The following is a 27,863-nucleotide window of genomic DNA, read 5'->3' as shown; positions in this document are numbered from 1 at the left end:
CAGACGGGAGCTGCACTCAAAGTGCATGTGGTCAGGGATAGCACCGATTCTCTGACTCGCTCTGCCTTTGAGTGCGGCATCTGCGCATTTATCCTTTAGTGGCAAACAAAGCGTAGTTTTTGTAACGTGAAGTCGCATCCACTAGGAAATTGGCCGTAACTGCTCGAAACTCATTTCCCTTAGGATAAAGGAAACTTTTGTCTCTTCAGTCTGGGTTGGACTTGAACCCTGTTTCCCAGAGTTAAAAGGGTGTGAAAATGTAAAAAAATATAGTTTCCCATATTATGGGCAACCACACATGGCTCAGGGATTCCGACCAGTCAGTAGCTGAGCCATACAGACCAGGAAGGCCATAGGTTTTATCTCTGGTGTATACGGAGTTCGCTGCCCTCAGCAAGACCAGGGGCAGCAGCGATATATAATTGGCCTCAGTACCTCTGAGATAGGAAGTGGAAAAAACCCGACCAGGGTTCCTGCTCCTGATCATCACCCAGCAACCCCTGCGTCAGGTGGATGTGTGAGGACATTGGACAAGGGCAAGATAAGGATAGATGGTGATGCTCCCACTGTTGAATAGCCTTACGGCACTCACTGTCAAGGCTCACACAAGAATAATGTCCATTTGGGCAAGGTAATGAGTCTTTGGAACTGCATCCCAAAAGGGAAACAATGCCTTCAGCAGAGGGGGTGGGGGGGGGGAAATCACATTTGGATTGTGCTGCCTTGAGGAAATAATATTATTTAGCATCTAATTTTCAGCAGACAGCAGACATTTTGGTTGCCATTTTGTTTCATGTCAAGGAGGAGGTCTGATATTTTTTTAAAGCCAGTAGCCTGGATTTTCCCATTGGCATCATTTTAAAGCCTACATTAACCTATGTTAACCAGGGCAAATTTGGCCGATCGGAAGATCTAGACTAATGTTACTTATTCTTGGTCTCCCATCACACTTAGGGTTGCCAACTCTGGTTGGACATATTCCTGGAGATATCATCACATGACCTCCTGCCGCCAACCGCCCCACCCCCGCACTTTCTCCATTGGTCGCCCGACATGTCCATACTCGTGACACACCGCCCTCCCACACCAATCGGAAAGCGAATAGACTCTTCATTATCTGATTGGATGATTCGGGACTGTTAGTCAAACAGCCTTTTACCCATGTCCAGTGTTTTTATAACTAGTAAACAATAGTGCTCAAAGAAAATATTTTTAAAAAACTGAATTTTTTTATTGCTCCTATGATTTTTCTCCTGAGTTGCTCGCAGTAGTGTCCTGGAGATTAGTCTTTAATTCCTGGAGATGCCAAGGCAATCCTGGAGGGTTGGCAACCCTACTGCTGATAGCAGCCAGTTTCCTGGCCTGGATCTGGGTTTTGTTTTATAACTGGATCAAATCTAATTTGAAGCAATGTTAGGTTTCTTGAAGTTTCTTTGCAGACTGCACAGTGAACGAAGGGGCGGGGGGAATTACATAGAATGTACAGCACAGAAACAGGCCATTCAGCCCAACAGGTTTATTCTCCACGTGAGCCTCCTCCCACCCTTCTTCATCTAATCCCATCGACATATCCCTCTGTTCCCTTTTCCTTCATGTGTTTATCTAGCTTCCCCTTAAATGCATCTATGCCAGTCTCCTCAACTACTCCTTGTGGTAGTGAGTTCCATATTCTTGCTACACTCTGGGTGAAGAGGTTTCTCCCGAATTCCCTATTGGATTTATTAGGGATTATCTTATATCTATGGCCCCTCGTTCTGATCTCCCCCGCATGTGGAAACATCTTCTCTACATCTACCCTATCAAACCCTTTCATAATCTTAAAGACATCTATCAGATCACCCCTCAGTCTTCTCTTTTCTAGAGAAAAGATCCCCAGCTTATTCAATCTTTCCTGATAGGTATAACCTCTCATTTCTGGTATCATCCTAGTAAATCTTTTTTGCACCTTCTCCAGTGTCTCTATATCCTTTTTATAGTTTGGAGACCAGAACTATTTGCAGTACTCCAAGTGTGGTCTAACCAAGGTTCTGTACAAATTTAGCATAACTTCTCTGCTTTTCAATTTTATCCCTCTAGAAATGAACCCCAGTGCTTGGTTTGCTTTTTTCAATGGTCCTATGAACCTGCGTCGCTACTTTTAATGATTTGTGTATCAGTACCACTTAATCGCTCTTTAGACTCTTATTTTCCAAGGAGTATGTGGCCTCTTTATTATTCCTACCAAAATGTACTACTTCACACTTATCTATATTGAAATTCATTTGCCAATTACACGCCCATTCTGCAAGTTTATTAATGTCTTCCTGTATTTTGTCGCAGTCCTCCTCACTATTAATTATACTCACCATTTGGTGTCGTCCGCAAATTTTGAAATTGTAGTTCCGATTCCCGAGTCCAAATCGTTTAAGTACATGATGAACAACAGTGGTCCCAGCACTGATCCTTGTGTAACACCAGTTCCCACTTTTTGCCAGTTTGAGTAACTACCTTTAACCCCTACTCTCTGTTCTCTGTTTTGTAGCCAGCTTGCTATCCATTCTACTACTTGTCCCCTGACTCCATATGCTCTGGCCTTAGTCATGAGTCTACTATGCGGTACCTTATCGAAGGCCTTTTGAAAATCCAAATATATTACATCTACAACATTGCCCTTGTCAACGCTCTCTGTTACTTCTTCAAAGAATTCAATAAGGTTGGTCAAGCATGACCTTCCCTTTTGAAATCCATGCTGACTATTCTTTATTATATTTTTGGTTTCTAGATGTTTCTCTGCTATATCTTTGTAATAAAATGAGTACTGGGTCATTGGATGCCGCCCTCACTCCAGAAGAAGACCATTATGTCTTGTTGACCTACCTACCACTGTTACCAGCTGCAGCAGGTTTTAACCCTTCCTGAGGTTACAGCCTGGCTTTCTGCACCAGCACAAACATACAATGTGTCTTTGAGCTGTTGCAAGCAAAAAGAAAAATCATTCTCCTTGCTTTTGGAACGAATAAACTAAACATATCCCAAGAAATTACTCCATTTATAACAAGTAGCAACCACCAACCGGTTTAGATGTTAATGTCTGTTGTTCTGAAAGCTCATTTTGTGGGTAAAATTTGATTTAAAATAAAAAAGTTAATGGTTCAAATTTTTAGTCTCTCATGAAACTGCTGAGAAGAGTCTTTTTTTGGCCTGAATTTGGGTTTTGTTTCTTATCTGGATAAAATCCAATTTGGAATCATGTGTTTTGTAAATAGTATTAGACGTGCAAGGGTTTTTTTTCTCTCCTGTGGTTTTCACACATCATAATTTTTTTTTTACAGTTTTCAGCAACGAATCCTCACTCGATGTTTACTCTCAGTTTAACTTTGGTCTTTGAAAATTCAGTATCTTGGTTACCCGAGTGCTTTATGCGTTCAGTCTCAATGGAGGATGGTCAGGCCCAACTGAGAATAGCTACCATTAAAAAGACACTTGAACACATCATGGGGCATCAACGAATCAAACCCTTTGGTGGGTTAGCAGCAACAGAGAGTGCTCTGCTGACGATTCAACTGGAACAGCCATTCTTTGAAAGCTGCAAAGGACCAGGAAGACTAAGGAATGGCTCAAACACCAGCAGAAACTGCGATCAGACAGTAACATGTCTGTGCCTGTACGGTACCAGGGAACTGAGGTAGATGGATGATGAAGGACTTGAGCTGCCAATCCTCAGTTTCTCGGTACAACATGGTTGTTTGGTCATCTGTCATTGCTTAACAGCCTTCTGCGATGCCCCTGCTTTCTCCCTTCAGAAAAATGGCACGGTCCCATTCCAGTCAATAGCAGCTCCTTCCCACTTGGTACGAATGGTCATTTCCACTGAAGGGAACCTTTTCTCAGAATCTCCTTCCACCTCGTGCATCCCTTTTTCCCAGTGATGGGAATGAGTATCTGCAAGAGGTGAAGGAAAATTAATGTTCAACTGGGTTTGAGAATTCTGTAGATAGTGGGAGGGAAGGGAGACTGAGGGATTTAAAGTCTAAAAGGTCAACAGACTCTGCACATTGGGATCTGTATTGGCTTGAACTCTGGAAGGTGAAGGGAAAGAGTTTGAAGCAAAGAGCTGGAGGTGGGGGGTGGGGGCGGGTAGAGAAAGAAAAGAACTGAAACAACACAGAAATAGCACAGCAGAATCACTGAAGCTTAGAAAGCAATGAAATCTTCTGGAGAAGAAAAGTAAGATAAAACAGTTATATGGAACTGCCTTGGTGGTTCTCTGCTGGGAAGTCAATGGAACCCCCCAGAGAATTGGCGTATAAATCCATTCCTGCAGTTTCTCAGGGTTTTAGCCATTTTTCCGCCAAAGTTACAATGGCAGATTGGGAGAGCATGTGGAAATTCTCCCCCCACCCCCTGCCATATCATTAAGATATTTTCTTCCCTTCCCATTGCTTGGATTCCCTGTGCCATGCACCAGTCCTCACTAAGGTTGGGGGGGGGGGGCGGATAAACATCCAGGTGACCGGCTGTTATGCTTTTGGCAGTGGCCGTCTGAGATTTCACAAGCTAGGCAGTGTGTGAGAATGCGCAGGAAACCAGCAAGCTGCACTGACAACCAATAAGAAAGAACTTGCATTTATATAGCGCCTTTAATGCTCTCAGGACGTCCCACAGCATTTACAGCCAATGAAGTACTTTTGCTCAGTAGTCACTGTTCTTAACATAGGAAACGCAGCAGCCAATTTGCACACAGCAAAATCCCACAAACAGCAGAGGTTAATGACTAGATAATCTGTTCCGGTGATGTTGGTTGAGGGATAATTATCAGCCAGGACTTGCCTGCTCTTCTTTGAAATAGTGGCATGGAATCCTTTACATCCACCTGAGTGGGCCGATGTGGGCCTCAGTTTAACATCTCATCCGAAAGATAGCACCTCTGACAGTGCAGCACTCCCTCAGTACTAGATTAAGTGCTCGAGTCTCTGGAGTGGGACTTGAACCCACAAACCTTCTGAGTGCTACCCACTGACCCACGGCTAACAATAGTTTTTGTATGAAATTAGAAAATTCGTACCTATCGTTAGCGTGACGGTCTTTGTCTGTGAAGGCTGGCCGCTGTAAAAATACAGATCGAAGAGGTGCTCCATTTTCCAGTCAGACAGGAGCAGCTGATTGGTGTTGAACAGCACGCTGAAAGTGTTATTGATGTTGCACAGCCAAATGGGTAGTTTTGGGGTTTTCAACATGCTTCCAACCTGGCACGAGAAAGTCATCAAGTTCAGCAACCGAGCCCACGTTAATGTTAGTCTATCGTGTTGAAGATTAGCGGTGACGTTTTTTGTTGGGTTAGATGTTTCGACGCTCCCTCACCTCTGGACCAGCAGACACTCAGAGGGTTAAAGAGTAGCCAAACCCTCGCTCCCTGCCGGCGCTATAGGAAACTTAGGGCTGAGCGGGCATAGTTGGCATGTTCCACTAACTCCACGGCATGTGGCATTGCGGTGCGGGCAAGGCAAGCATCAAACGTAATCATAGAATCTTACAGCACAGAAGGAGGCCATTCGTGTCTGTACTTTCAATTTGAATTGGGACTAGCTTAGTGGTATAAACTGGGCGACATGGACATGTTGGGCCGAAGGGCTTGTTTCCATGTTGTAACTTCTATGATTCTATGATTCTATGAAAGAGCTATCCAATTCGTTCCACTTCTTTTCTCTTCCCCCAAAGCCCTGCAAATTTTTCCTTTTCAAGTTTATATCCAATTTCCTTTCGAAAGTTATTACTGAATCTGCTTCCACCACTCTTTCAGGCAGTGCATTCCAGATCATAACAACTTGCTGCGTAAAAAAAAATTATCCTCATCTTCCCTCTGGTTCTTTTGCCAATTATCTTAAATCTGTGTCCTCTGGTTACCGACCCTTCTGTCGGTGGAAAAAGTTTTTCCTTATTTACTCTATCAAAACCCCTCAGAATTTTGAACGCCTCTACTAAATTTCCCTTTAACCTTCTCTGCTCTAAGGAGAACAACCCCAGCTTCTCTAGTCTCTCCATCAGGAAAAAATAAAGCAGGTCCCTTCATTCAGTGGGTGGTGGGGGCAACGAGTTCAGGCGTTTTAAACAGCGCTGCAACACAAACAAAGTAACGCTGATGCCTCCAGAACTGGTATAGTAACGTTCCATGCTTTAGAATCAGGATATTTTATTGGTCTTTTCCTCCCTCTGTATTGGTGCGATGGTTACAGAGATTGGGTTCTCACTGTGGAGGCCTGCAAGAAAGGGTCCTGACCGTTTGGTACTCTTATAGCTTTGCAAGATTGCAAGTTACTATGGTTACCGCAGGGTCAGGAGCAGTTACAGTCTGCACTACCAAGAAAAGGAGAAGTCTTCTTTTACTAAGCTGTATCTTACCAGAACTGCCAAGGCACATTTTGTGTAACTGCGCATGCACCACACTGCAGTATTAAAATCACGATTGAGACATTTGGAAAAACTGTGTATGTGGCATCTTACAGCTTTGCAGCATAAATATGCCATTAATTACATTCAGGCAGTCTCCAGCTGCACTCCAACTGATCCACAAAGGAATGTAGTGCATCATTAAACACAGCTCTTTAAAACCTCTTTACCTAATTAACTTCAGCTAATTCTTTAAGAAATTGGTCCCTAATATGTGGCGTCATAAACACTAATATCCTGTGAGTGGCCTGACCCGATAATTTACGTGCAATAGTGTCATGAGTGAGTTCGGGTCAGTGCCACGATCAGGTTATAAATTTTATACCCCAAAGTACGACTTCATGAAGAATGTCCAATAAGGAATTCAGGAGAAACTTCATTCCCCAGAGAGTGGTTAGAATGTGGAATTTGGAGTAGTTGAGGCGAATAGCATAGAAGCACTTAAGGGGCATCTAGGTAAGTACATGAGGGAGAAAGGAATAGGAGGATATGCTGATAGGGTTAGATGAAGTAGGGTGGGAGGAGACTTGTGTGGAGCATAATCACTGGCATAGACCAGTTGGGCCGAATGGCCTGTTTCTGTGCTGTACATTCTGTGTAATTCTATGAATCTTAAAAAAGAAGACGTCTCCTTTTCTTGGCAGTGCAGACTGTAACTGCTCATGACCCTGCAGTAACCATAGCAACATGCAATCTTGCAAAGCTACAAAAGTACCCTAACGGCCAGGACCCTTTGTTGTAGGCCTCCTCAGTGAGAACCCAATCCCTGTGACCATCACACCAATACAGGGGGAGGGAGAGATCAATAAAACATCTGGATTTTAAAGGGTGTGACATTACTATACCAGTATGTACAGCTGCACCGCTGGGGCAGACGTTCCTGTCCCCCGCACCTGAGGCTATTGGATCTCCAGGTTGCAGCTTATGCAGGAAAATCTGTTGAGGAGGAGAACGCCCTTCCAATGGAACCCTCCCTATTGTCTATCCATTCGTTTAAATGGACGGAAAATCAGGTAGGTTCCCTTACAGGCAGGCACTCCTCCGCACCCGAGTTTCCTGTATTTGCTGCGCCTAGATGATCCAAAACCCCCAGACACAGGAATGGGAAAATCAGCACCTCGCATCAATGCATGCACCAAAAACCAAACCAGCATAAAATTCTTAAAAGGGAGGAAATTTAAAAAAATAATATCCTTTAATTTGTGGATGTTTAACAAGTCGCTATTGTATTGTGGAATGTTTAAAATCAAAACAAGTTCCCATTGAACATGCTTCAAGTGTCGCTGGGGTCAATGCAAGTCTTTTGAAAGGATGTGATGATTGATATGGCAAGGAGTCCTGTGATTGTGAGATCCAAAAAGACACACGTACAAAAATGGTTTGGAAGGTGAATACCTAAATAAATCATGTACAGCCTGTAAGAAAAAAAATGCAGTTGAGAGACCTTGAAGAATCTCAGTGAAAAGTAAGGACTTTGGTTGCCAAGTTATCCGCTTTCTTTTGCTGAATTATTGAAATATTTGCCTCTGCTTGTGTGGGTTTCTTAGCAACAAAGAGGCGACACAACTTGACAACTGCACCAACAATGTAGTGCAGCACGTTTTCATGTCTCTGGAGAGCTGGATCATTGTGCAGAGTGTACCTTTTAGACCTTTTGTGCAGAGTGTACCTCTCTCAGTCTCCCCTTCCTCCCACAATCTGCAGGCTTTTAAAACCCAAGCTTGGTATCAACTAACGGTTACTTCTCAATTTACCTCATGCTTTTCTCACCTACTTTTCTCAACCTTAGTAGCATCCTGCAGTACGGGTCTTGGGCCTTCATTTAGGTTACCCATTGAGAAAAGGAGATTTACTTGGAAGTTCTCTAGTAAATAAAACAAAACATAATGTCACAGGGCAGTTTTCTGACTTCACACTCCCAGAAGGGTATGTTGCTCACAGATAGCACATATCAAAAATTTGGGCAAGGTTCCCTACTGAGAATGTGAAGTGGGAAAAATGCCTCATTTGTACGGAGGCTTCAGATTATACTTTTACTGATCTGCTCCTTCCCTTGTGGATCAATTTGTGGGTAAGGGAGTTCAACAGCCTGTGAATCAAAGAGAAAGTTTTATCAACGAGATCTCCTGAAAGAAAAAACTTGCATTTCTATCCCAAAGTGCTACATAAACAGCAAATTACTCCTGAAGTGAAGTGCAGTCACTGTTATGTAAACAACCACATCAACCAATCGGCACACAACAATGTCCCATGAATAACAAATGAGATGGATGACCAGTTAATCTGTAGCAAATGAGATGGAAGACCAGTTAATCGGTTTTGATGGTGTTTGTTGGGGCCAAGACACCTGAAGAACTGCCTCTCTTCTTCAAATAGTACCACAGGACCTTCCACATTTACCTGAACCTTGGTTTGGTGCCCCATCAAAACGCCAGCACCTCTGACAATGGTCTCAATCATACTGAGACGGAGAGTTGCTGAGCTGAGGATTCGTGCTTTCCCCATTGGAACTGTATGGAAGTTGGAGGGACAGTCAGCCCCAGGTTGCTCCTACAGGCAACTGGTTTCACACCGCGTCTGGTTAAGCCATGGCAGCAAGTTGCCTCCCACTCATAGAGGAAAGACTGGAGAGAACACCAGGATCCCACTGATGCTGCCAAATTATTACCAGTTTGGACCAAGTTTTGGGCAGATACGTGCTAGGAACAGGAACAGGAGTAGGCCATTCAGTCCCTTGAGCCTGTTCCGCCTTTCAGTTAGATCATGGCTGATCTGTATCTTAACTCCATCTACCTACTTTGGTTCTGTAATCCTTAATAACCTTGTCTAACAAAAATCTATCAATCTCAGTTTTGAAATTTTCAATTGACCCCCAGCCTGCACAGCTTTTTGGGGGAGAGAGTTCCAGATTTCCACTACCCCTTGTGTGAAGAAGTGTTTCCTGACATCACCCCTGAATGGCCTGGCTCTAATTTTAAGGTGTTCTGAACTCTCCAACCAGAGGAAATAGTTTCTCTCTATCTACCCTATCAACTCCTTTAATCATCTTAAACATCTCGATTAGATCACCCCTTAATCTTCTATATTCAAGGCAAGATTGTTGGCTTTCATGCACCAGGAAAGCCCAATATGGTGAGTCTGCATTGCGATAAATTCTCACCTAAGACTTTCCTTCCCGTTTAAGATAAACTACACATATGGAATACAGATACTCCCAGCTTTACAGCATCAGAAAAATAAGAAATTACCTGTGGGAGCTTATCATGGTCCAGCTCGCGTCTGTTCCAGTAGAGATAACCCACATCACTTCGAGCAAGGACTCCATGCTGTGGTTCTTTAAGCAGGGCACCCTGGTCATCATACTGAAGGTCTCCATTGAAAACATTCGGACTGGCTCTCCCAGTAAGCATTAGGTTTATAAGGGCCTAAAAGGACGACACAAACCCGAAAGACAGTCTCCTGCGTATCAACACAGGAACCACAATGAACCAGGATAATTTCCTAAAGTCTTGATTTTAAAAAAAGTGATTGGAGGAGGACTAGATGATATTGTGACCTTTGATTTCTAGGACTCTGGGTTCAAATCCTGCTGAGACTGATGGGATGAAAGGTTCCTAGGTTAGCTATAGGGACCTATGTGAAGTGAGTTTTTGGAGTATCAACCCATTTTCTAATGTGCAGAGATGTACAGGACAAAACAATCCCTAATTGGAAATTCCGCTCAGAGAAGGAAATTGAAAAATGTGATACTGGTGCAATGGGACATGCTTTCCTGAGGTTGGGGCTCGGGTAGAATATAGTGAGAAAAGAAAGAAGGAATTGGGTGACCGCCAAGCAGAGTAAAAGGACTGGGCAGGTAGAGCAGGAGTCCCCTGGGGCCATCTCCCTCTCAAACAGATATTCTGCTTTAGATGCTGTTGGGGGAGATGGCTTATCAGGGGAAAGCAGCAAGAGCCAGGTTCGGGGCACCACGGGTGGCTCTGCTGCTCAGGAGGGGAGGAAGAAGAGTGGCAGGGCTATAGTGATAGGGGATTCAATTGTAAGGGGAACAGATAGGCGTTTCTGCGGCCGCAAACGTGACTCCAGGATGGTATGTTGCCTCCCTGGTGCTAGGGTCAAGGATGTCACGGAGCGGCTGCAGGGCATTCTGGAGTAGTCGTGGTCCATATTGGTACCAACGACATAGGTAAAAAAAGGGATGAGGTCCTGCAAGGTGAATTTAAGGAGTTAGGAGAGAAATTAAAAAGCAGGACTTCAAAGGTAGTGATCTCAGGATTACTACCGGTGCCACATGCTAGTGAGTATAGGAACAGGAGAATAGACAGGATGAATGCGTGGCTGCAGGGATGGTGTAGGAGGGAGGGATTTAGATTCCTGGGACATTGGGACTGGTTCTGGGGAAGGTGGGACCTGTACAAGCGGGACGGGTTACACCCGAGCAGGACCGGGACCAATGTCCTCGCGGGGGTGTTTGCTAGTGCAGTTGGGGAAGGTTTAAACTGGAGTGGCAGGGGGATGGGAACCTGAGCAGGGAGTCAGAAGGGAATAAAGTTGAGAGCAGCAAGAGAGGGGATGACCCAGGGGAAATCTACAATACAAATAGTACAAACAGTTGTTCAAGAACAAGAGAAAGGGAAAAGCGTAGAGCAGCAGAAAGAAAGTGCACTTTAGGCACGACAGATAAAATAAAAACTAGAAGGTGTAAGGCGATTAACCCAGCATCAAAGCTGTGGCAGGGGGTTGGGAACCTGAGCAGGGAGACAGAGGAGAGCGTGTCAGGAAGGGTCAGAAGGTATGGAGTAAAAGGTAAAGTGTTAAAAAAGGAAAAAGCAGGAATTAAGTTTCACAAAACATATTTGAAAGTTCTTTATCTGAATGCACGTAGCTTTCGTAACAAAATGGACGAGTTAACGGCACAAATAACAACGTATGGGTATGATCTTGTGGCCATTACAGAAACATGGCTGCAGGGTGACAACAACTGGGAATTAAATATGCCAGGGTATTTAACAATCAGGAAGGACAGGCAGGAATGAAGGGGAGGTGGGGTGGCTATGTTAATAAGGGAAGGAATCACGGTAATACAGAGAAATGATATTGGGACAAAGGATCAGGATAATGAAACAGTTTGGGTAGAGATAAGGAATAATAAGGGGAAAAAAAACACTAGTGGGCATAGTATATAGGCCTCCTAATAGTTGCAACTCTGCTGGAAGAAGTATTAATCAGGAAATAGTCGGGGCATGTAATAAGGGAACAGCTATAATTATGGGGGATTTTAACTATCATATTAACTGGACAAATCAAATTGGGCAGGGCAGCCTTGAGGAAGAGTTTATTGAGTGTCTTAGGGATGGATTTCTTGAGCAGAATGTAACTGATCCTACAAGGGGGCAAGCAACCTTGGACCTGGTCCTGTGTAATGAGCCAGGATTAATTAATAATGTCCTAGTTAAGGATCCCCTTGGAATGAGTGACCGTAACATGGTTACATTCCATATCCAATTAGAGGGTGAGAAGGTTGGTTCTCAAACAAGCATACTGAGCTTGAATAAAGGAGACTATGATGGTATGAGAGCGGAATTGATTAAAGTGGACTGGGAAAATAGATTAAAGGGTAAGATGGTACATGAGCAGTGGTGCTCATTTAAGGAGTTATTTTACAACTTTCAAAAAATATATATTCCACTGAGGAAAAAAGGGTGTAAAAGAAATGACAGCCATCCGTGGCTAAGTAAAGAAATTAAAGATAGTATCCGACTAAAAACAAGGACATATAAGGTAGCCAAACTTAGTGGGAGGATAGAAGATTGGGAAGCCTTCAAAAGAAAGCAAAAAGTAACTAAAGGATTGATTAAGAAAGGGAAGATAGATTATGAAAATAAATTAGCAAAAAATATAAAAACAGATAGCAAGAGTTTCTATAGTTATATAAAAAGAAAAAGGGTGGCTAAGGCAAACGTAGGTCCGTTTGAGGATGAGACCGGGAAATTAATGGTGGGAAACATGGAGATGGCAAAAATGCTGATCAAATATTTTGTTTCAGTCTTTACGGTAGAGGACACTAAGAATATCCCAACACTGGACAAACAGGGGGCTCTAGGGGGGGAGGAGCTAAATATGATTAAAATCACTAAGGAATTGGTACTCAGTAAATTAATGGGACTCAAGGCGGATAAATCCCCTCGACCTGATGGCTTGCATCCTAGGGTCTTGAGGGAAGTGGCAGTAGGGATTGTGGATGCTTTGGTAATAATTTTCCAAAATTCTCTGGACTCGGCAAAGGTCCCGGCAGATTGGAAAATTGCTAATGTAACACCCTTATTTAAAAAGGGTAGTAGGCAGAAGGCTGGAAATTATAGACCAGTTAGCCTAACATCTGTGGTGGGTAACATTTTGGAGTCTATTATTAAGGAGGCAGTAGCGGAACATTTGGATAAACATAATTTAATAGGACAAAGTCAGCATGGCTTTACGAAGGGGAAGTCATGTCTGACAAATTTGCTTGAGTTCTTTGAGGACATAACGTACAGGGTGGATAAAGGGGAACCAGTGGACGTAGTGTATTTAGACTTCCAGAAGGCATTCGACAAGGTGCCACATAAAAGATTATTGCTCAAGATAAAGAATCACTGGATTGGGGGTAATATTCTGGCATGGGTGGAGGATTGGTTATCTAACAGGAAGCAGAGAGTTGGGATAAATGGTTCATTCTTGGACTGGCAACCAGTAGCCAGTGGTGTTCCGCAGGGGTCGGTGCTGGGTCCCCAACTCATTACAATCTATATTAATGATTTGGAGGAGGGGACCGAGTGTAACATATCAAAGTTTGCAGATGATACAAAGTTGGGACGGAAAGTAGAGAGTGAGGAGGACATAAAAAACCTACAAGGGGATATAGACAGGCTGGGTGAGTGGGCGGAGATTTGGCAGATGCAATACAATATTGGAAAATGTGAGGTTATGCACTTTGGCAGGAAAAATCAGAGAGCAAGTTATTACCTTAATGGTGAGAAACTGGAAAGTACTGCAATACAAAGGGATCTGGGGGCCCTAGTGCAAGAAAATCAAAAAGTTAGTATGCAGGTGCAGCAGGTGATCAAGAAGGCCAACGGAATGTTGGCTTTTATTGCTAGGGGGATAGAATATAAAAACAGGGAGGTATTGCTGCAGTTATATAAGGTATTGGTGAGACCGCACCTGGAATACTGCATACAGTTTTGGTGTCCATACTTAAGAAAAGACATACTTGCTCTCGAGGCAGTACAAAGAAGGTTCACTCGGTTAATCCCGGGGATGAGGGGGTGGACATATGAGGAGAGGTTGAGTAGATTGGGACTCTACTCATTGGAGTTCAGAAGAATGAGAGGCGATCTTATTGAAACATATAAGATTGTGAAGGGGCTTGATCGGGTGGATGCGGTAAGGATGTTCCCAAGGATGGGTGAAACTAGAACTAGGGGGCATAATCTTAGAATAAGGGGCTGCTCTTTCAAAACTGAGATGAGGAGAAACTTCTTCACTCAGAGGGTAGTAGGTCTGTGGAATTTGCTGCCCCAGGAAGCTGTGGAAGCTACATCGTTAAATAAATTTAAAACAGAAATAGACAGTTTCCTAGAAGTAAAGTGAATTAGGGGTTGCGGGGAGCGGGCAGGAAATTGGACATGAATTTAGATTTGAGGTTAGGATCAGATCAGCCATGATCTTATTGAATGGCGGAACAGGCTCGAGGGGCCGATTGGCCTACTCCTGCTCCTATTTCTTATGTTCTTATGAAAGAATTTGCTCTTATATAAAGCTTCTCAGGCCTTCAAGGTGTCCCAAAGCGCTATATGGTAGCATAGTGGTTATGTTACTCGACCAGTACTCCAGAGGACTGGACTAATAATCCGGAGTCATGAATTCAAATCCCGCTACGGCAGCTGGGGAATTTAAATTCAATTAATTAAATAAAATCTGGAATTAAAAAAACTAGTATCAGTAATGGAAGCCATGAAACGACTGGATTGTTGTAAAAACCCATCAGATTCACTAATGCCCCTTAGGGAAGGAAACCTGCCATCCTTACCCAGATCTGGCCTACATGTGACTCCAGACCCACAGCAACGTGATTGATTCTTAATCGCCCTCTGAAATGGCCGAGGAAGCCACTCAGTTGTCCAATCTCGCTACAGAAAGTCACAATAAGAATAAAACTGGACAGACCACCCGGCATCAGACCACTAGGTACCGGACAGGACAAAGGCAAACTAAGCCCATTTGACCCTGCAAAGTCCTCCTCACTACCATCTGGGGACTTGGGCCAAAATTAGGAGAGCTGTCCCACAGACTAGTCAAGCAACAGCCTGACATAGCCATACTCACAGAATCATACCTTTCAGCCAACGTCCCAGACTCTTCCATCACCATCCCTGAGTATGTCCTGTCCCACCGGCAGAACAGACCCACCAGAGGTGGCCGTACAGTGGCCTTGGGAGTCCTCAACATTGACTCCAGACCCCATGAAATCTCATGGCATCAGGGCAAACATGGGCAAGGAAACCTCCTGCTGATTACCACCTACCACCCTCCCTCAGCTGATGAATCAGTCCTTCTCCATGTTGAGCACCTCTTGGAGGAAGCACTGAGGATAGCAAGGGCACACAATGTACTCTGGGTGGGGGACTTCAATGTCCATCACCAAGAGTGGCTCGGTAGCAACGCTGCTGGCCGAGTCCTGAAGGACATAGCTGCCAGACTGGGCATGTGGCAGGTGGTGAGCGAACCAACACGAGGGAAAAACCTATTTGACCTCGTCCTCACCAATCTACCTGTCGCAAATGCATCTGTCCATGACAGTATTGGTAGGAGTGACCACCGCACAGTCCTTGTGGAGACGAAGTCCTGTCTTCACACTGAGGACACCATCCAACATATTGTGTGGCACTATCACCGTGCTAAATGGGATCGATTCAGAACAGATCTAGCAGCTCAAAACTGGGCATCCATGAGGCGCTGTGGGCCATCAGCAGCAGCGGAATTGTATTCCAGCACAATCTGTAACCTCATGGCCCGGCATATTCCTCACTCTACCATTACCAACAAGCCAGGGGATCAACCCTGGTTCAATGAGGAGTGTAGAAGACCATGCCAGGAGCAGCACTAGGTGTACCTAAAAATGAGATGCCAACCTGGCGTGCTAAACAGCGGAAACAACATGCTATAGACAGAGCTAAGCGATTCCACAACCAACGGATCAGATCAAAGCTCTGCAGTCCTGCCACATCCAGTCGTGAATGGTGGTGGACAATTAAACAACTAATGGGAGCAGGAGGCTCTGTAAACATCCCCATCCTCAATGATGGCGGAGTCCAGCACGTGAGTGCAAAAGACAAGGCTGAAGCATTTGCAACCATCTTCAGCCAGAAGATGATCCATCTTGGCCTCCTCCCAATATCCCCACCATCACAGAAGCCAGTCTTCAGCCAATTTGATTCACTCCACATGATATCAAGAAACGGCTGAGTGCACTGGACACAACAAAGGCTATGGGCCCCGACAACATCCCGGCTGTAGTGCTGTAGACTTGTGCTCCAGAACTAGCCGTGCCTCCAGCCAAACTGTTCCAGTACAGCTACAACACTGGCATCTACTCGACAATGTGGAAAATTGCCCGGGTATGTCCTGTCCACAAAAAGCAGGACAAATCCAATCCAGCCAATTACCGCCCCATCAGCCTACTCTCAATCATCAGCAAAGTGATGGAAGGTGTCGTCGACAGTGCTATCAAGCGGCACTTACTCACCAATAATCTGCTCACCGATGCTCAGTTTGGGTTCCGCCAGGACCACTTGGCTCCAGACCTCATTACAGCTTTGGTCCAAACATGGACAGAGGAGGTGAATTCCAGAGGTGAGGTGAGAGTGACTGCCCTTGACATCAAGGCAGCATTTGGCCGAGTGTGGCACCAAGGAGGCCTAGTAAAATTGAAGTCAATGGGAATCAGGGGAAAAACTCTCCAGTGGCTGGAGTCATACCTAGCACAAAGGAAGATGGTAGTGGTTGTTGGAGGCCAATCATCTAAGCCCCAGGACATTGCTGCAGGAGGTCCTCAGGTCAGTGTCCTAGCCCAACCCTCACGAGCTGCTTCATCAATGACCTTCCCTCCATCATAAGGTCAGAATTGGGGATGTTCGCTGATGATTGCACAGTGTTCAGTTCCTTTTGCAACCCCTCAGATAATGAAGCAGTCCGAGCCCGCATGCAGCAAGACCTGGACAACATCCAGACTTGGGCTGATAAGTGGCAAGTAACATTCGCGCCAGACAAGTGCCAGGCAATGACCATCTCCAACAAGGGAGAATCTAACCACCTCCCCTTGACATTCAATGGCATTACCATCGCCGAATCCCCCACCATCAACATCCTGGAGGTTACCACTGACCAGAAACTTAACTGGACCAGCCACATAAATACTGTGGCTACAAGAGCAGGTCAGAGGCTGGGTATTCTGCGGTGAGTGACTCACCTCCTGACTCCCCAAAGCCCTTCCACCATCTACAAGGCACAGGTCAGGGGTGTGATGGAATACTCTCCACTTGCCTGGATGAGTGCAGCTCCAACAATACTCAAGAAGCTCGACACCATCCAGGACAAAGCAGCCGCTTGATTGGCACCACATCCACCACCCTAAACATTCACTCCCTTCACCACCGGCACACTGTGGCTGCAGTGTGTACCATCCACAGGATGCACTGCAGCAACTCGCCAAGGCTTCTTCGACAGAACCTCCCAAGCCTGCGACCTCTACCACCCAGAAGGAAAAGGGCAGCAGGCACATGGGAACAACACCACCTTCATGTTCTCCTCCACGTCACACGCCATCCTGACTTGGAAGTATATCGCCGTTCCTTCATCGTCACTGGGTCAAAATCCTGGAACTCCCTACCTAACAGCACTGTGCGAGAATCTTCACCACACGGAGTGCAGCGGTTCAAGAAGGCGGCTCACCACTACCTTCTCAAGGGCAATTAGGGATGGGCAATAAATGCTGGCCTCGCCCAGCGACGCCCACATCCCATGAACAAAAAAAATACAAATTGCTTTTGAAGTATAGTTACTGTTGTTTTGTAAGCAAACACTGCAGCTAATTTGTGCACAGCGAGATCTCACAAACAGCAATGAGATAAATGACCAGTTAATCTGCTTTTAGAGGTGTTGATCGAGGAATAAAATTTGGCCAGGGCAACTTCCCTACTCTATGAGAGTACTCTTCCTACTCTCATAGCAACAGTGCTTTGAGATCTTACGTCCACCTGAACAAGTAGACGGAGCCTTCGATTAATGGCACCTCCAACAATACAGCACTTTCTCAATAATGCACTGGTGTCAACCTAGATTACGTGCTCAAGTCCCTGGAGTGGGGCTTGTACCCACAACCTTCTGACTCAGAAATAAGAGGTCTATCACTGGGCCAAACTGACAGAATACAGCAAGTTTCACTTTGTGCCTAGCTTGGGGGTACTTGATGCCGAAATGTAAAAACATTCCATTTCCTAGCATTAAAATCCATCACCTAGTTGAACACAAATTGAAACAAAAACACAGTGGCTGGCAGATGCAGTGAGTCAATTCACATTGAAATGTGAACATTGCAAAAACATGGCGACCTTGCTTGAATGTGCAATTGTTTTTCCCCTCCCTCACGTGTGTAGGCGGTGCTCTTTAATCTTACAATGTCTCAATGTGTTCCCTGAACGGCTGCAGGTTCCTTGGCCTTTGCTCGGACTCAGCATACTGTGCAAAGTTCTGGTCTCCACATCACAAAAAGGGTATAGAGGCAACGAGAGGGTGCGAAAATGATTTACAAGGATGATACCAGAAATGAGAGGTTAGAACCAAAAGGAAAGGCTGAACAGGCTGGGACTATTTTCTCTAGAAAAGAGAAGGCCAAGGGGTGACTTGTTAGAGGTCTTGAAAATTATGAAGGGGTTTGACAGGTTAGGCTTGGAGAAGATGTTTTCACCTGTGGGGGAGTCCAAAACTAGGGGACATAAATATAAGGTAGTCACTAATAAATCCAATAAGGAATTCAGGAGAAACTTCTTTATCCAGAGAGTGGTTAGAATGTGGAACTTGCTACCACATGGAGTAGTTGAAGCGAATAATATAGATGCATTTAAGGGGAAGCTAGACAAGTACATGAGGGAGAAAGGAACAGAGGATAGGCTGATAGGGTGAGATGAAGTAGAATGGGAGGAGGCTCGTGTGGAGCATAAACATCGGCATAGACCAGTTGGGCCTAATGGCCCGTTTTTGTGCTGTAAATTCTATGTAATTTTAACTGATACATTTGCTAGAATCCATGTTATTTTCTGATGCACAGCACCAAAACCGGAAAGGTGAAGAAATGAAAACAGCAAATCTTTGCTTTAAAAGAACACAGTTTTCATGGCAAATTGTTAAAAAATGTGTAAACACATGATGTACTGATGTAGAAAGACATCATTCTTTCAGTATCAGATCAGCCATGATCTCATTAAATGGCGGAGCAGGCTCGAAGGGCCAAATGGCCGATTCCTGCTCCTATCTCTTATGGTCTTATGGTCAGTAGTGTATGTTGTCACTGTGGTGAAGATAACACACTGTTCTTCCAGCTGTCCTTACTCCTCAAAGAAAGACTGGTAATCAGCTTCTTTTTTCCTGTTTAATGTTTTTTCTGTGTATCATGCAGTGTTTCTCTCACTTTCTTTGATGTCAGCTGTGGCTCATTGGTAGCACTCTTGCCTCTGAGTCAAAGAAGGTAATGGGTTCAAGCCCCACTCCAGAGACTTGGGTACAAAATCTAGGCTGGTGCTCCAGTGCAGTACTGAGGCAGTGCTGCAGTGTCAGGAGGTGCTGTCTTTCAGATGAGACGTTAAACCAAGGCCCCGTCTGCCCTTTCAGGTGGACGTAAAAGACCCCATGGCACTATCTTGAAGAAGAGCAGTGGAGTTCTCCCTGGTGCCCTGGTTAATATTTATCCCTCAACCAGCATCACTAGAAAACTCATTATCTGGTCAGTATCTGAGTGTTGTTTGTGGGACCTTGCTGTGCGCAATTTGGCTGCCACGTTTCCTACATTACAACAGTGCCTATACTTCATTGGCTGTAAAGCGTTTTGGGATCTTTCTTTCTTTCTTTCCTTCCTTCCTTCCTTCTTTCCCTCCCTCCATTCCCTTGATTGCCCCATAAGTAAAACAGCATCACTGGAGAAGATCAGTAGAAATTCAGCACCTGTGCCTCAACTGTACCCCAATTTCATCAGCGAGACATTTACATTTCACAGAGAGGCCTTGCTAAAAGATTATTCCAAGGTATTTTCCTTTTTGAATCTGAGAGATAGCTTATCCTGTTGATGGAGACTGGCCAAACCCATTTCAATTAGAACCAGTAATGGAGGAGACCATTACTCTTTCTGCCGAGGCTAAATATGAACTTGGAATCCAGAAGTAGACATTCTTCAGTCTCTGGCAGGCTATCCAGCTCAGTACCCTAAAGCAGGAATGTCCAACCTTCTTGGAGCTGGGGGAGGAACACTCACGTCAAACCCAATGAGTGGGCCAGGGGATTTTGCAGATACTCAAGCCCAGATACGCAGGAAATCCAAGCAGCCCCATGCACAAAAATTTAAACCCAAATATACAAAAATTCCAAGACCTCATACACAGATAAGCGACACCACATACGAAAATCAGCACCTCCATACGCACAAAAATCCAGACACCCGAACCCAAATGAGTGAGACCCCCATACACAAAAATTCTAACCCCCAAAACACAAGAGGTTCAAGCCCTCCTCTCTTCCCATCATCCTCACATCATTTCTTTGCCCATCCTGCTCCTCTTCCTTCCTCTGCCTCCAAACGTGAAAACTGGGAATGTTCAACCTCAACTCTCGTTAAACTTCCCAGGACAGAAGTCTAATTGGTGCAAAAAGGCTACTCCCTGATTGGTCTAAAGTTGCCAATCAGGGAGCAGCCTTTTCTAGTCCTCCAATGCCTGAGCAGTTTGAAGGACTGCAACAGAGACACTTTTCCAGTTTGAGCTTCATCTCATATGAAGTGTCCAAAACTGATTAAAACAAAGGTTAGATTCAACTCCCAGTGAAATTAATTGTAGTTCAAAGTGGTGTTGTATGTTTAATTTGAGAAGATGCGTGGGGTGGATGTAAAGGCACTCGCGGGTGATCTGTTGGACAGTGCCATCCTAAATGCAAAGGATACTTTACCCCAATTTATGTCTTCAAAGTGTTGGTTCCTTCTTGGGTATGGTTCCACAGGTGCTAGGCACCCTCAGGTATCTCCCCAAGTTGGCATTCTTGATACATGGACCTAGAAAGTGACTGTCGACAAGCTATTCAGCTGTTGGGGACCTCGCAGCTGAGCGTTACTTGTCTTCACCCAATGTCAAAGCCCATGCAGTTTTCAGCAAGGGTCATTAGAAAGCGATTAGGAGCAGGAACCCCTGGGTGATTTGTTCCCTCCCCAGCCCTGGGGTGCTCATGGTCAACTGTAGCACCTCTGCTGCCATCCCAGCAGAGATCAGCTCATTCAGTACAACCTGGAGATCATAACTGGTCTATATGGTCCAGTTTCTAACTGAGCAGTTGAGGGAGCCCACCAGATTTTTATTATTAAAGAACATGTAGTTTAAGATATTAATACTTACTTGTCTGCAAATGAAATTACCAAGGCTTAACTGCAAGAGATGAGAGGTTGTATTGTCCATATCTTCATGGAGCCTGTAACAAAGGACAAAATATCAGAAACACGCACAAAGCCCCTCCCCCACAAGCCAAAGAGATTCACAAGCAAATTGCGTTTATGAGAAGTTGACACAAATGGGTCAGAAGAAGAGGATGTGTTGGAACTGGGAGGCGGTTAATATTCCGATGCGCTGTGCCTTTGTTCCTCACATTGCAATTCCATTGAGGGAATCACCACCTAGTAGAGACTTGATGCTTCTCTTACAGGGATAGAGGAAGGGCTAGAAAAAGACTCAGAGTATAGAAGGGCAGATAGGACAACTCAAATGCAAATTTTCCCTCCTTTGCTGCTCCCAATCAATGTCTTCCAATGAAAGCATCACCTAAAAGCGACTGGTGCCTTGTGAGCATGAACCCCATGTCCTAAAACTTTGTGGCATAGTACTTCTATGCACCATCCCATCACTGAACCTCCATTTTACTCGTTAAATGTGTACTTCACATTAAACTAGTATTGTACAGCAAGTTTTTTCTTCTTTCCATGAACAATTCTTAGCTTGCGTGATCCTCTGAACAACCTTTGAAAATATAAACACTTTAATCTTTGGTGCAGAAACACTGTTGTACTTTTGAAAGATTTAAGTCCCACAGGACTATCAATTCTTCAACTCTCTTACCTTTCCAGAGTCCTGGAGAAGAGTAGACTATACAGGAATAGAATGACTCCATGGCTTCCTTCACCTTTAAACTGATTAAAGAGGAAATGAAAGTTTAGTTAACGTTTATTAGTTAACACCATGATTTCATATAAACAGAATGTAATAATGCTTGTTACATGTGCGATGAAATTGTGTTGTGCAATAACAAATGTGTTAATGTGTTCATATGAAATTCCATTGCCCGCTATTTTAACTAAGGCTTTAATTATTTGAAATGGATAAATGCTTGTGTTAAAGTAGCAAACAGAGAAATCTATGGGAGCCCGTTACCTGCTTTTGTTACTAATATTGCATACCTGGATGCCAATGAATGGTGCACTCCACATTACTGATATGCTCACTGAAGGATTAATGACTGTGCCACCATCGCTGTGCAGGGTAACAAAGAGTTAATTATCAGGAAATAACATGAATGGCGCACATCGGTTTCTTTCACTATTGTTTTGTTGAGAAATACGACGTCCCAGTTGTCTTGTCCAAGAACTACTCTCAGGAATGCTCTGACAGAAGGATGCGATGCAAGTTCAGCTGTTCCTTCACCGTTGCTGGATCAAAATCCTGGAACTCCTGACCTAACAGCACTGTGGGAGCACCTTCACCACACGGACTGCAGTGGTTCCTTTTTCCTGTCCGGCATCACCTCGATTTTAAAATTCTCATCCTTGTTTTCAAATCCCTCCATGGCCTCGCCCCTCCCTATCTCTGTAACCTCCTCCAGTCCTACAACCCTTCAATTCTGGCCTCTTGCACATTCCCGATTTTCATTGCTCCACCATTGGCAGCTGTGCCTTCAGCCATCTGGAATTCCCTCCCTAAACTTCTCCACCTCCCTCTCCTCCTTTAAGACGCTCCTTAAAATCTACCTCTTTGACCAAGCTTTTAGTCACCTGTCCTAATATCTCCTTATGTGGTTCGGTGTCAAATTTTGTTTCATAACACTCCTGTGAAACGTCTTGGATTGCTTTACTACGTTAAAGGCACTACGTAAATGCAAGTTGTTGTTGTATAACTTAATGTTTCTGAGGCACATTATAAGCTTAATCTAGAGTCACAAGGGGAGATTTTCCTATTCTCACACCTGAACATATTAGATTGCCTGAGTGAGGGAGCATAGGGAGAAATGGGCAGGGAGGACTTCACCCTGTAAGAGAGCTAGCTGATTGTCCATTCATTAACTTTATTGGATGGAAAATCAGGAGGGATCTCTTACGGATGTTAGTTTGTATGCTTTTACTTGTGGCCAAATTTGCTGATGATACAAAGATAGGTGGAAAAGCAAGTTGCAATGAGGACACAAAGTGTCTGCAAAGGGATATTGACAGGTTAAGCGAATGGGCAAAAATTTGGCACATGGAATATAATGTGGGAAAATGTAAAGTCATCCACTTTGGGAGGAAAAATAAAAAAGCAAAACATTATTTGAACGGAGAAATACTACAAAATGCTGCGGTACAGAGGGATCTGGGTGTCATCGTACATGAAACACAAAAAGTCAACATACAGGTGCAGCAGGTAATCCGGAAGGCAAACGGAATATTGGCCTTTATTTCTAGGGGGATGGAGTATAAAAGCAGGGAAGTCATGCTACAACTGTACAGGGTGCTGGTGAGACCACACCTGGAGTACTGCATACAGTTCTGGTGCCCTTATTTAAGGAAGGACATACTTACATTGGAGGCAGTCCAGAGAAGGTTCACTAGGCTGATCCCGGGTATGGAAGGGTTGTCTTATGAGGAAAGATTGAACAGGTTGGGTCTATACTCATTGGAGTTTAGAAGAATGGGAGGAGATCGTATTGAAACATACAAGATTCTGAGGGGACTCGATAGGGTAGATACTGAGAGGATATTACCCCTCATGGGGCAATCTAAAACTAGGGGGCATAGTCTCAGAATAAGGGGTCGCCCGTTTAAGACGGAAATGAGGAGGAATTTCTTCACCCAGAGGGTCATAAATCTTTGGAATTCTTCACCCCAAAAAGCCGTGGAGGCTGAGTCATTGAATACATTCAAGGCTGAGTTAGACAAATATTTGATCAGCAAGGGAGTCAAAGGATCTGGGGAAAAGGCGGGAAAGTGGAGTTGAGGTAAAAATCGGATCAGCCATGATCTCATTGAATGGCGGAGCAGGTTCGAGGGGCCGAATGGCCTACTCCTGCTCCTATCTCTTATGGTCTTATTACTTTTAATAATGTCCGATTATGTTTCTGAGCCGCCCCCAAAGTAACGAAAAGAGAAAATACCTGCACACCAGAATGAATGATTCCCAACCTGCACGTGTTTGGATTGAACACAGCTGGTCCAGGGAGTCGGTTAAAATGACAAAACTGGATTTGAGGTTTACTCTTATTTTTGATGGGACGTATCGAATCCCCTCCGCCCCCGAAAGCAGTACAACGGAAAAATGGACAAAATGAGCACCAAAACCAGGATGGGCCGAGCCACATGCCACCTATGATGGACAGGGCTGATGGGCAACTTGCACCTCCAATGCCATTCTGCAAGTGGGTGCTGGGATATGTGTAACAACACTTCTTTCCCCTCTAGGATTTTTCCCCCTCCTTCTTGCTAGGAAATTGTTAGGATATTAAAGGATATGGAACCACAAACGGCAATTGATACTAGCTCAATTGCTAAATTTAAATCTGAGATAGATAGCTTTTTTGGCAACCAAAGGTGTTAAGGGATATGGGCCAAAGGCAGGTATATGGAGTTAGATCACAGATCAGCCATGATCTTATCAAATGGCGGAGCAGGCACGAGGGGCTGAATGGCCTACTCCTGTTCCTTTGTTCCTATGAACCAAGGCGGGTAAATGGAGTTGAGCTACAGATCAGCCGTGATCTAATGGAATGGCGGAACAGGCTCGAGGGGCTGAATGGCCTACTCCTGTTCCTGTGTTCTTGGTTCCTGTTCCATGCTCAGCCCCCCTGCACCCCTTCCCCAGCCTCCAACCCAATCGTGGCAACCCTTCTAAGGCCTTGATCTTCCACTAAGCAGAGCTACCACGTCACAATACAGTTTAATTTTCTAACACCAGTTAAAAGTGTCCTTTTCTGTACTTACACAGTGTATCTGTTCAGCGACGAACTTCTGCAGCTTACCCTTGTCAGTGAATTTAAAGAGCTGGAGCTAAGGAAAAATAAGCAAAGTGTGATGCAGCATGCAGAGGACACTCCAAAGGAGATTTCCAGACTGATTACGTATTTCCTGTCAGAGGTTCAGGAGTAAGTTTCAAAGACACCTTGGAGTAGACTTCCTGCAGAGGGTTCTCCTGCTCTCCCCAGCAACTCCGGCGAGAGGTCGCCGGAGAAATGGCTTAAGTTGTGCCATGGGATCTGTTACCAACTCAAGCCTACTGTGGATACTTTCTCGGGTTCGGTGGCGTCAGTCGATCCTTTAAGCAGCCTGAGCGTCTTACCTTTACGGGAGTTATCTCACACTGCCCTGTATCTATCTGTACAATAGCATAACCCAGTGATGTAAGCGTCCCCTTGTGATGTGATCAGATACTTTTGTTTTTCGCACGTCTACTTCTTCAATCTCCCTGAAGGTGGCCTGAGCAAAGACTTGGTGAGATGAGGCATGATATGAATCGTTAAACTTCTTTATTTCCTTTCAGGTGAACATACTGAACAACAGTTACAATCGGATTCATTTATTTCCATCATAGAATCATAGAAGTTTACAACATGGAAACAGGCCCTTCGGCCCAACATGTCCATGTCGCCCAGTTTATACCACTAAGCTAGTCCCAGTTGCCTGCACTTGGCCCATATCCCTCTATACCCATCTTAATGTCATAATGCCATAATATAAAAATAACAAACACACTACACTACCCCACTTTAGTGGGTCATCTTGCTTGACTTAAAGCTAATTTTTCAACTCCTCTGTCCTGTATTCCATCCTTCTCATAATCCTTTGCTGCCTGACTACCTGTAGCTTTCTCAGCTCTCTCTGTTTAAAAGGTCTGACTCCATTGTCAGCTTTTAGTCAAACTGACTACCCCCAGAGCAAATTCACCAGCCTAACTTGGCAATGGCTCCTGCTGAGTTGAAATGTAAACAGTTGACACAGCAGCAATGAATGTGAATGGTCACTGGAATGTCTTTGAATGAGTCACTGAATTGACTCCAGAATACTGGTTCCGATGCCCAGTCTGAAACCTAATCTATACCTACCAGCTCTACGGTCCTGTGAATTTAACAGCTTGAGAGCTAAATTTAGCTCAATCGTAGCATTTTTCATATACGTTACACTGAAGACTAGACTTTGGTGAGTAGGAGATCTGTCACAATTCAAATCATAAGAAAGCTATTACATTTTTAATATTTAAGAGATGTGACTGGTCACTTTAAATTTGCTTACTGCTAGCTTGCTTTTCTGAGATTGATGGGAATGCACATTACTGTTTGATATGCAAACTGCCACCTCAAAGGCATTATTCCTGTGTACACACATTTTGAATGCAGAGCAAGTAGAAACCGCTTAAGACATAGAATTACGTAGAATTTACAGCACAGAAACAGGCCAATCGCCCAACTGGTCTGTGCCGGCGTTTATGCTTCACACGGGCCTCCTCTCCATCTAACCCTATTAGCATATCCTTCTATTCCTTTCTCCCTCATGGCCTTATCTTATATACATCATGCTTTGTCCTGAAATCTATCAAATTAAAGTTAAGTGCTAGGCAACATATGCAAATACCCCAGGGTCAGGCGGGGGAGAGTTTAAGAAACTATCACATCAATTTGGTAAAGTTGATTTATCTCTGGGAGAGAGCTATCGTACTCCTGTAGCCTAATTTTATAACTTTAAAAGGTCTGAGAGGTAAATTGCAGTCAGCATGCTCCTAGTTTGCTAGTTTTATTCTGTTTCACTGTACTACAACCCAAGTGGAGACGGTGTGTCAAGATTCAGTAATTGGTGGATGAAACTCACAGACTTGTCTAGGTTTAGAATTAGCAAAGTGTTGTGTCTTATGGAATTTTTATAAACGAACAGACAGCATGATTTAAATTTTCTGTAAAAATGATGCAAGCTGCTGTATTGTCAATTGCTACTGCTTATCTTTTACTTTTAATAAAGTGTTCCAAATTTTATAGCCTAATTTTATAATGCTCTCTGAAGTTTAGTAGATCATGAAAGGGCTACAGCCACACCCAAGGCAACGCCACACTAATAACAGTAACATGGGTTTGATCCCTAGGCAACACTACACTAAATACAGTAACATGGGTTCGACTGTCGATGTCATTTGGCAGAACGCCTCATCGCCAGGGCTTTCAAACAAGCACCAAGACATAGCTTGGCTGGTGGTGAGAAGGGCCCTTCCCGTCAGATCCTTCATGCACTCATGGAGTCTCAGCGCCACCATGCGCTGTCCCCGAGGAGGCTGCGGTGGAGATGAGACCGTCACCCACCTCCTTCTGGAATGTGCCTTTGCAAAGAAGGTCTGGAGAGAGATGCAGTGGTATCTCCAGGTTCGTCCCGAGCAGTTCCGTAACACAGGACTCTGCTCTACGGGCTGTTCCTGGGGACGCACACCGAGATTGACATCAACTGCTGCTGGAAGACCATCAACTCGGTGAAAGACGCCCTTTGGTCTGCCCGAAACTTGCTGGTCTTCCAGTGCAAGGAGCTGTCCTCGATCGAGTGCTGCAGACTGGCACATTCCAAGGTCCAGGACTACGTGCTCAGGGACGCACTGAGGCTGGGTGCAGCCGCCGCAAAGGCTCTGTGGGGAAAAGCAACCGTTTAGAGCCTTCCCGCCATTGTATACCGAGGGGCTGCAATCAGGGAAAAACCCCTCGGGCAGAATGTAAAATTCAAATTGATGTAATGTACCTGTAATGAATCTGTAATCAATAATCTGTATTCAGTGTAATGCAATGAGGCACCCTAGACTGTCATGAACTGTAATTATGTACAATGTGTTCATTGAACTGTACTTGATGTAACCTGCAAATTGTATAATCTGTATTGTGTACTT

The 27,863-nt window shown here is 44.5% G+C and overlaps 1 protein-coding gene across 1 annotated transcript in view; it reads right to left on the bottom strand.

Moving 5' to 3' along the window:
- Positions 1 to 3,555: 3,555 nt before the first annotated feature.
- The window catches only part of mindy4b (MINDY family member 4B), a 48,630-nt gene continuing 24,322 nt past the window's right edge, over positions 3,556 to 27,863 (bottom strand). The window contains exons 7-12 of the mRNA XM_067994605.1: positions 24,935 to 25,000; positions 21,828 to 21,898; positions 21,114 to 21,186; positions 9,675 to 9,851; positions 5,045 to 5,225; positions 3,556 to 3,921 (exon numbers count right to left, since the gene is read on the bottom strand). Coding sequence (XP_067850706.1) covers positions 3,779 to 3,921; positions 5,045 to 5,225; positions 9,675 to 9,851; positions 21,114 to 21,186; positions 21,828 to 21,898; positions 24,935 to 25,000 — 711 coding nt within the window. The 3' untranslated portion in view covers positions 3,556 to 3,778. The remainder of the gene's footprint in view (positions 3,922 to 5,044; positions 5,226 to 9,674; positions 9,852 to 21,113; positions 21,187 to 21,827; positions 21,899 to 24,934; positions 25,001 to 27,863) is intronic.

Source organism: Heptranchias perlo, chromosome 13 (assembly GCF_035084215.1).
Source record: "Heptranchias perlo isolate sHepPer1 chromosome 13, sHepPer1.hap1, whole genome shotgun sequence".
NCBI classification, from domain to species: domain Eukaryota; kingdom Metazoa; phylum Chordata; class Chondrichthyes; order Hexanchiformes; family Hexanchidae; genus Heptranchias; species Heptranchias perlo.
Note: the sequence above shows the minus strand (reverse complement) of the source record. Positions and strands in the feature narration are given on the sequence as shown.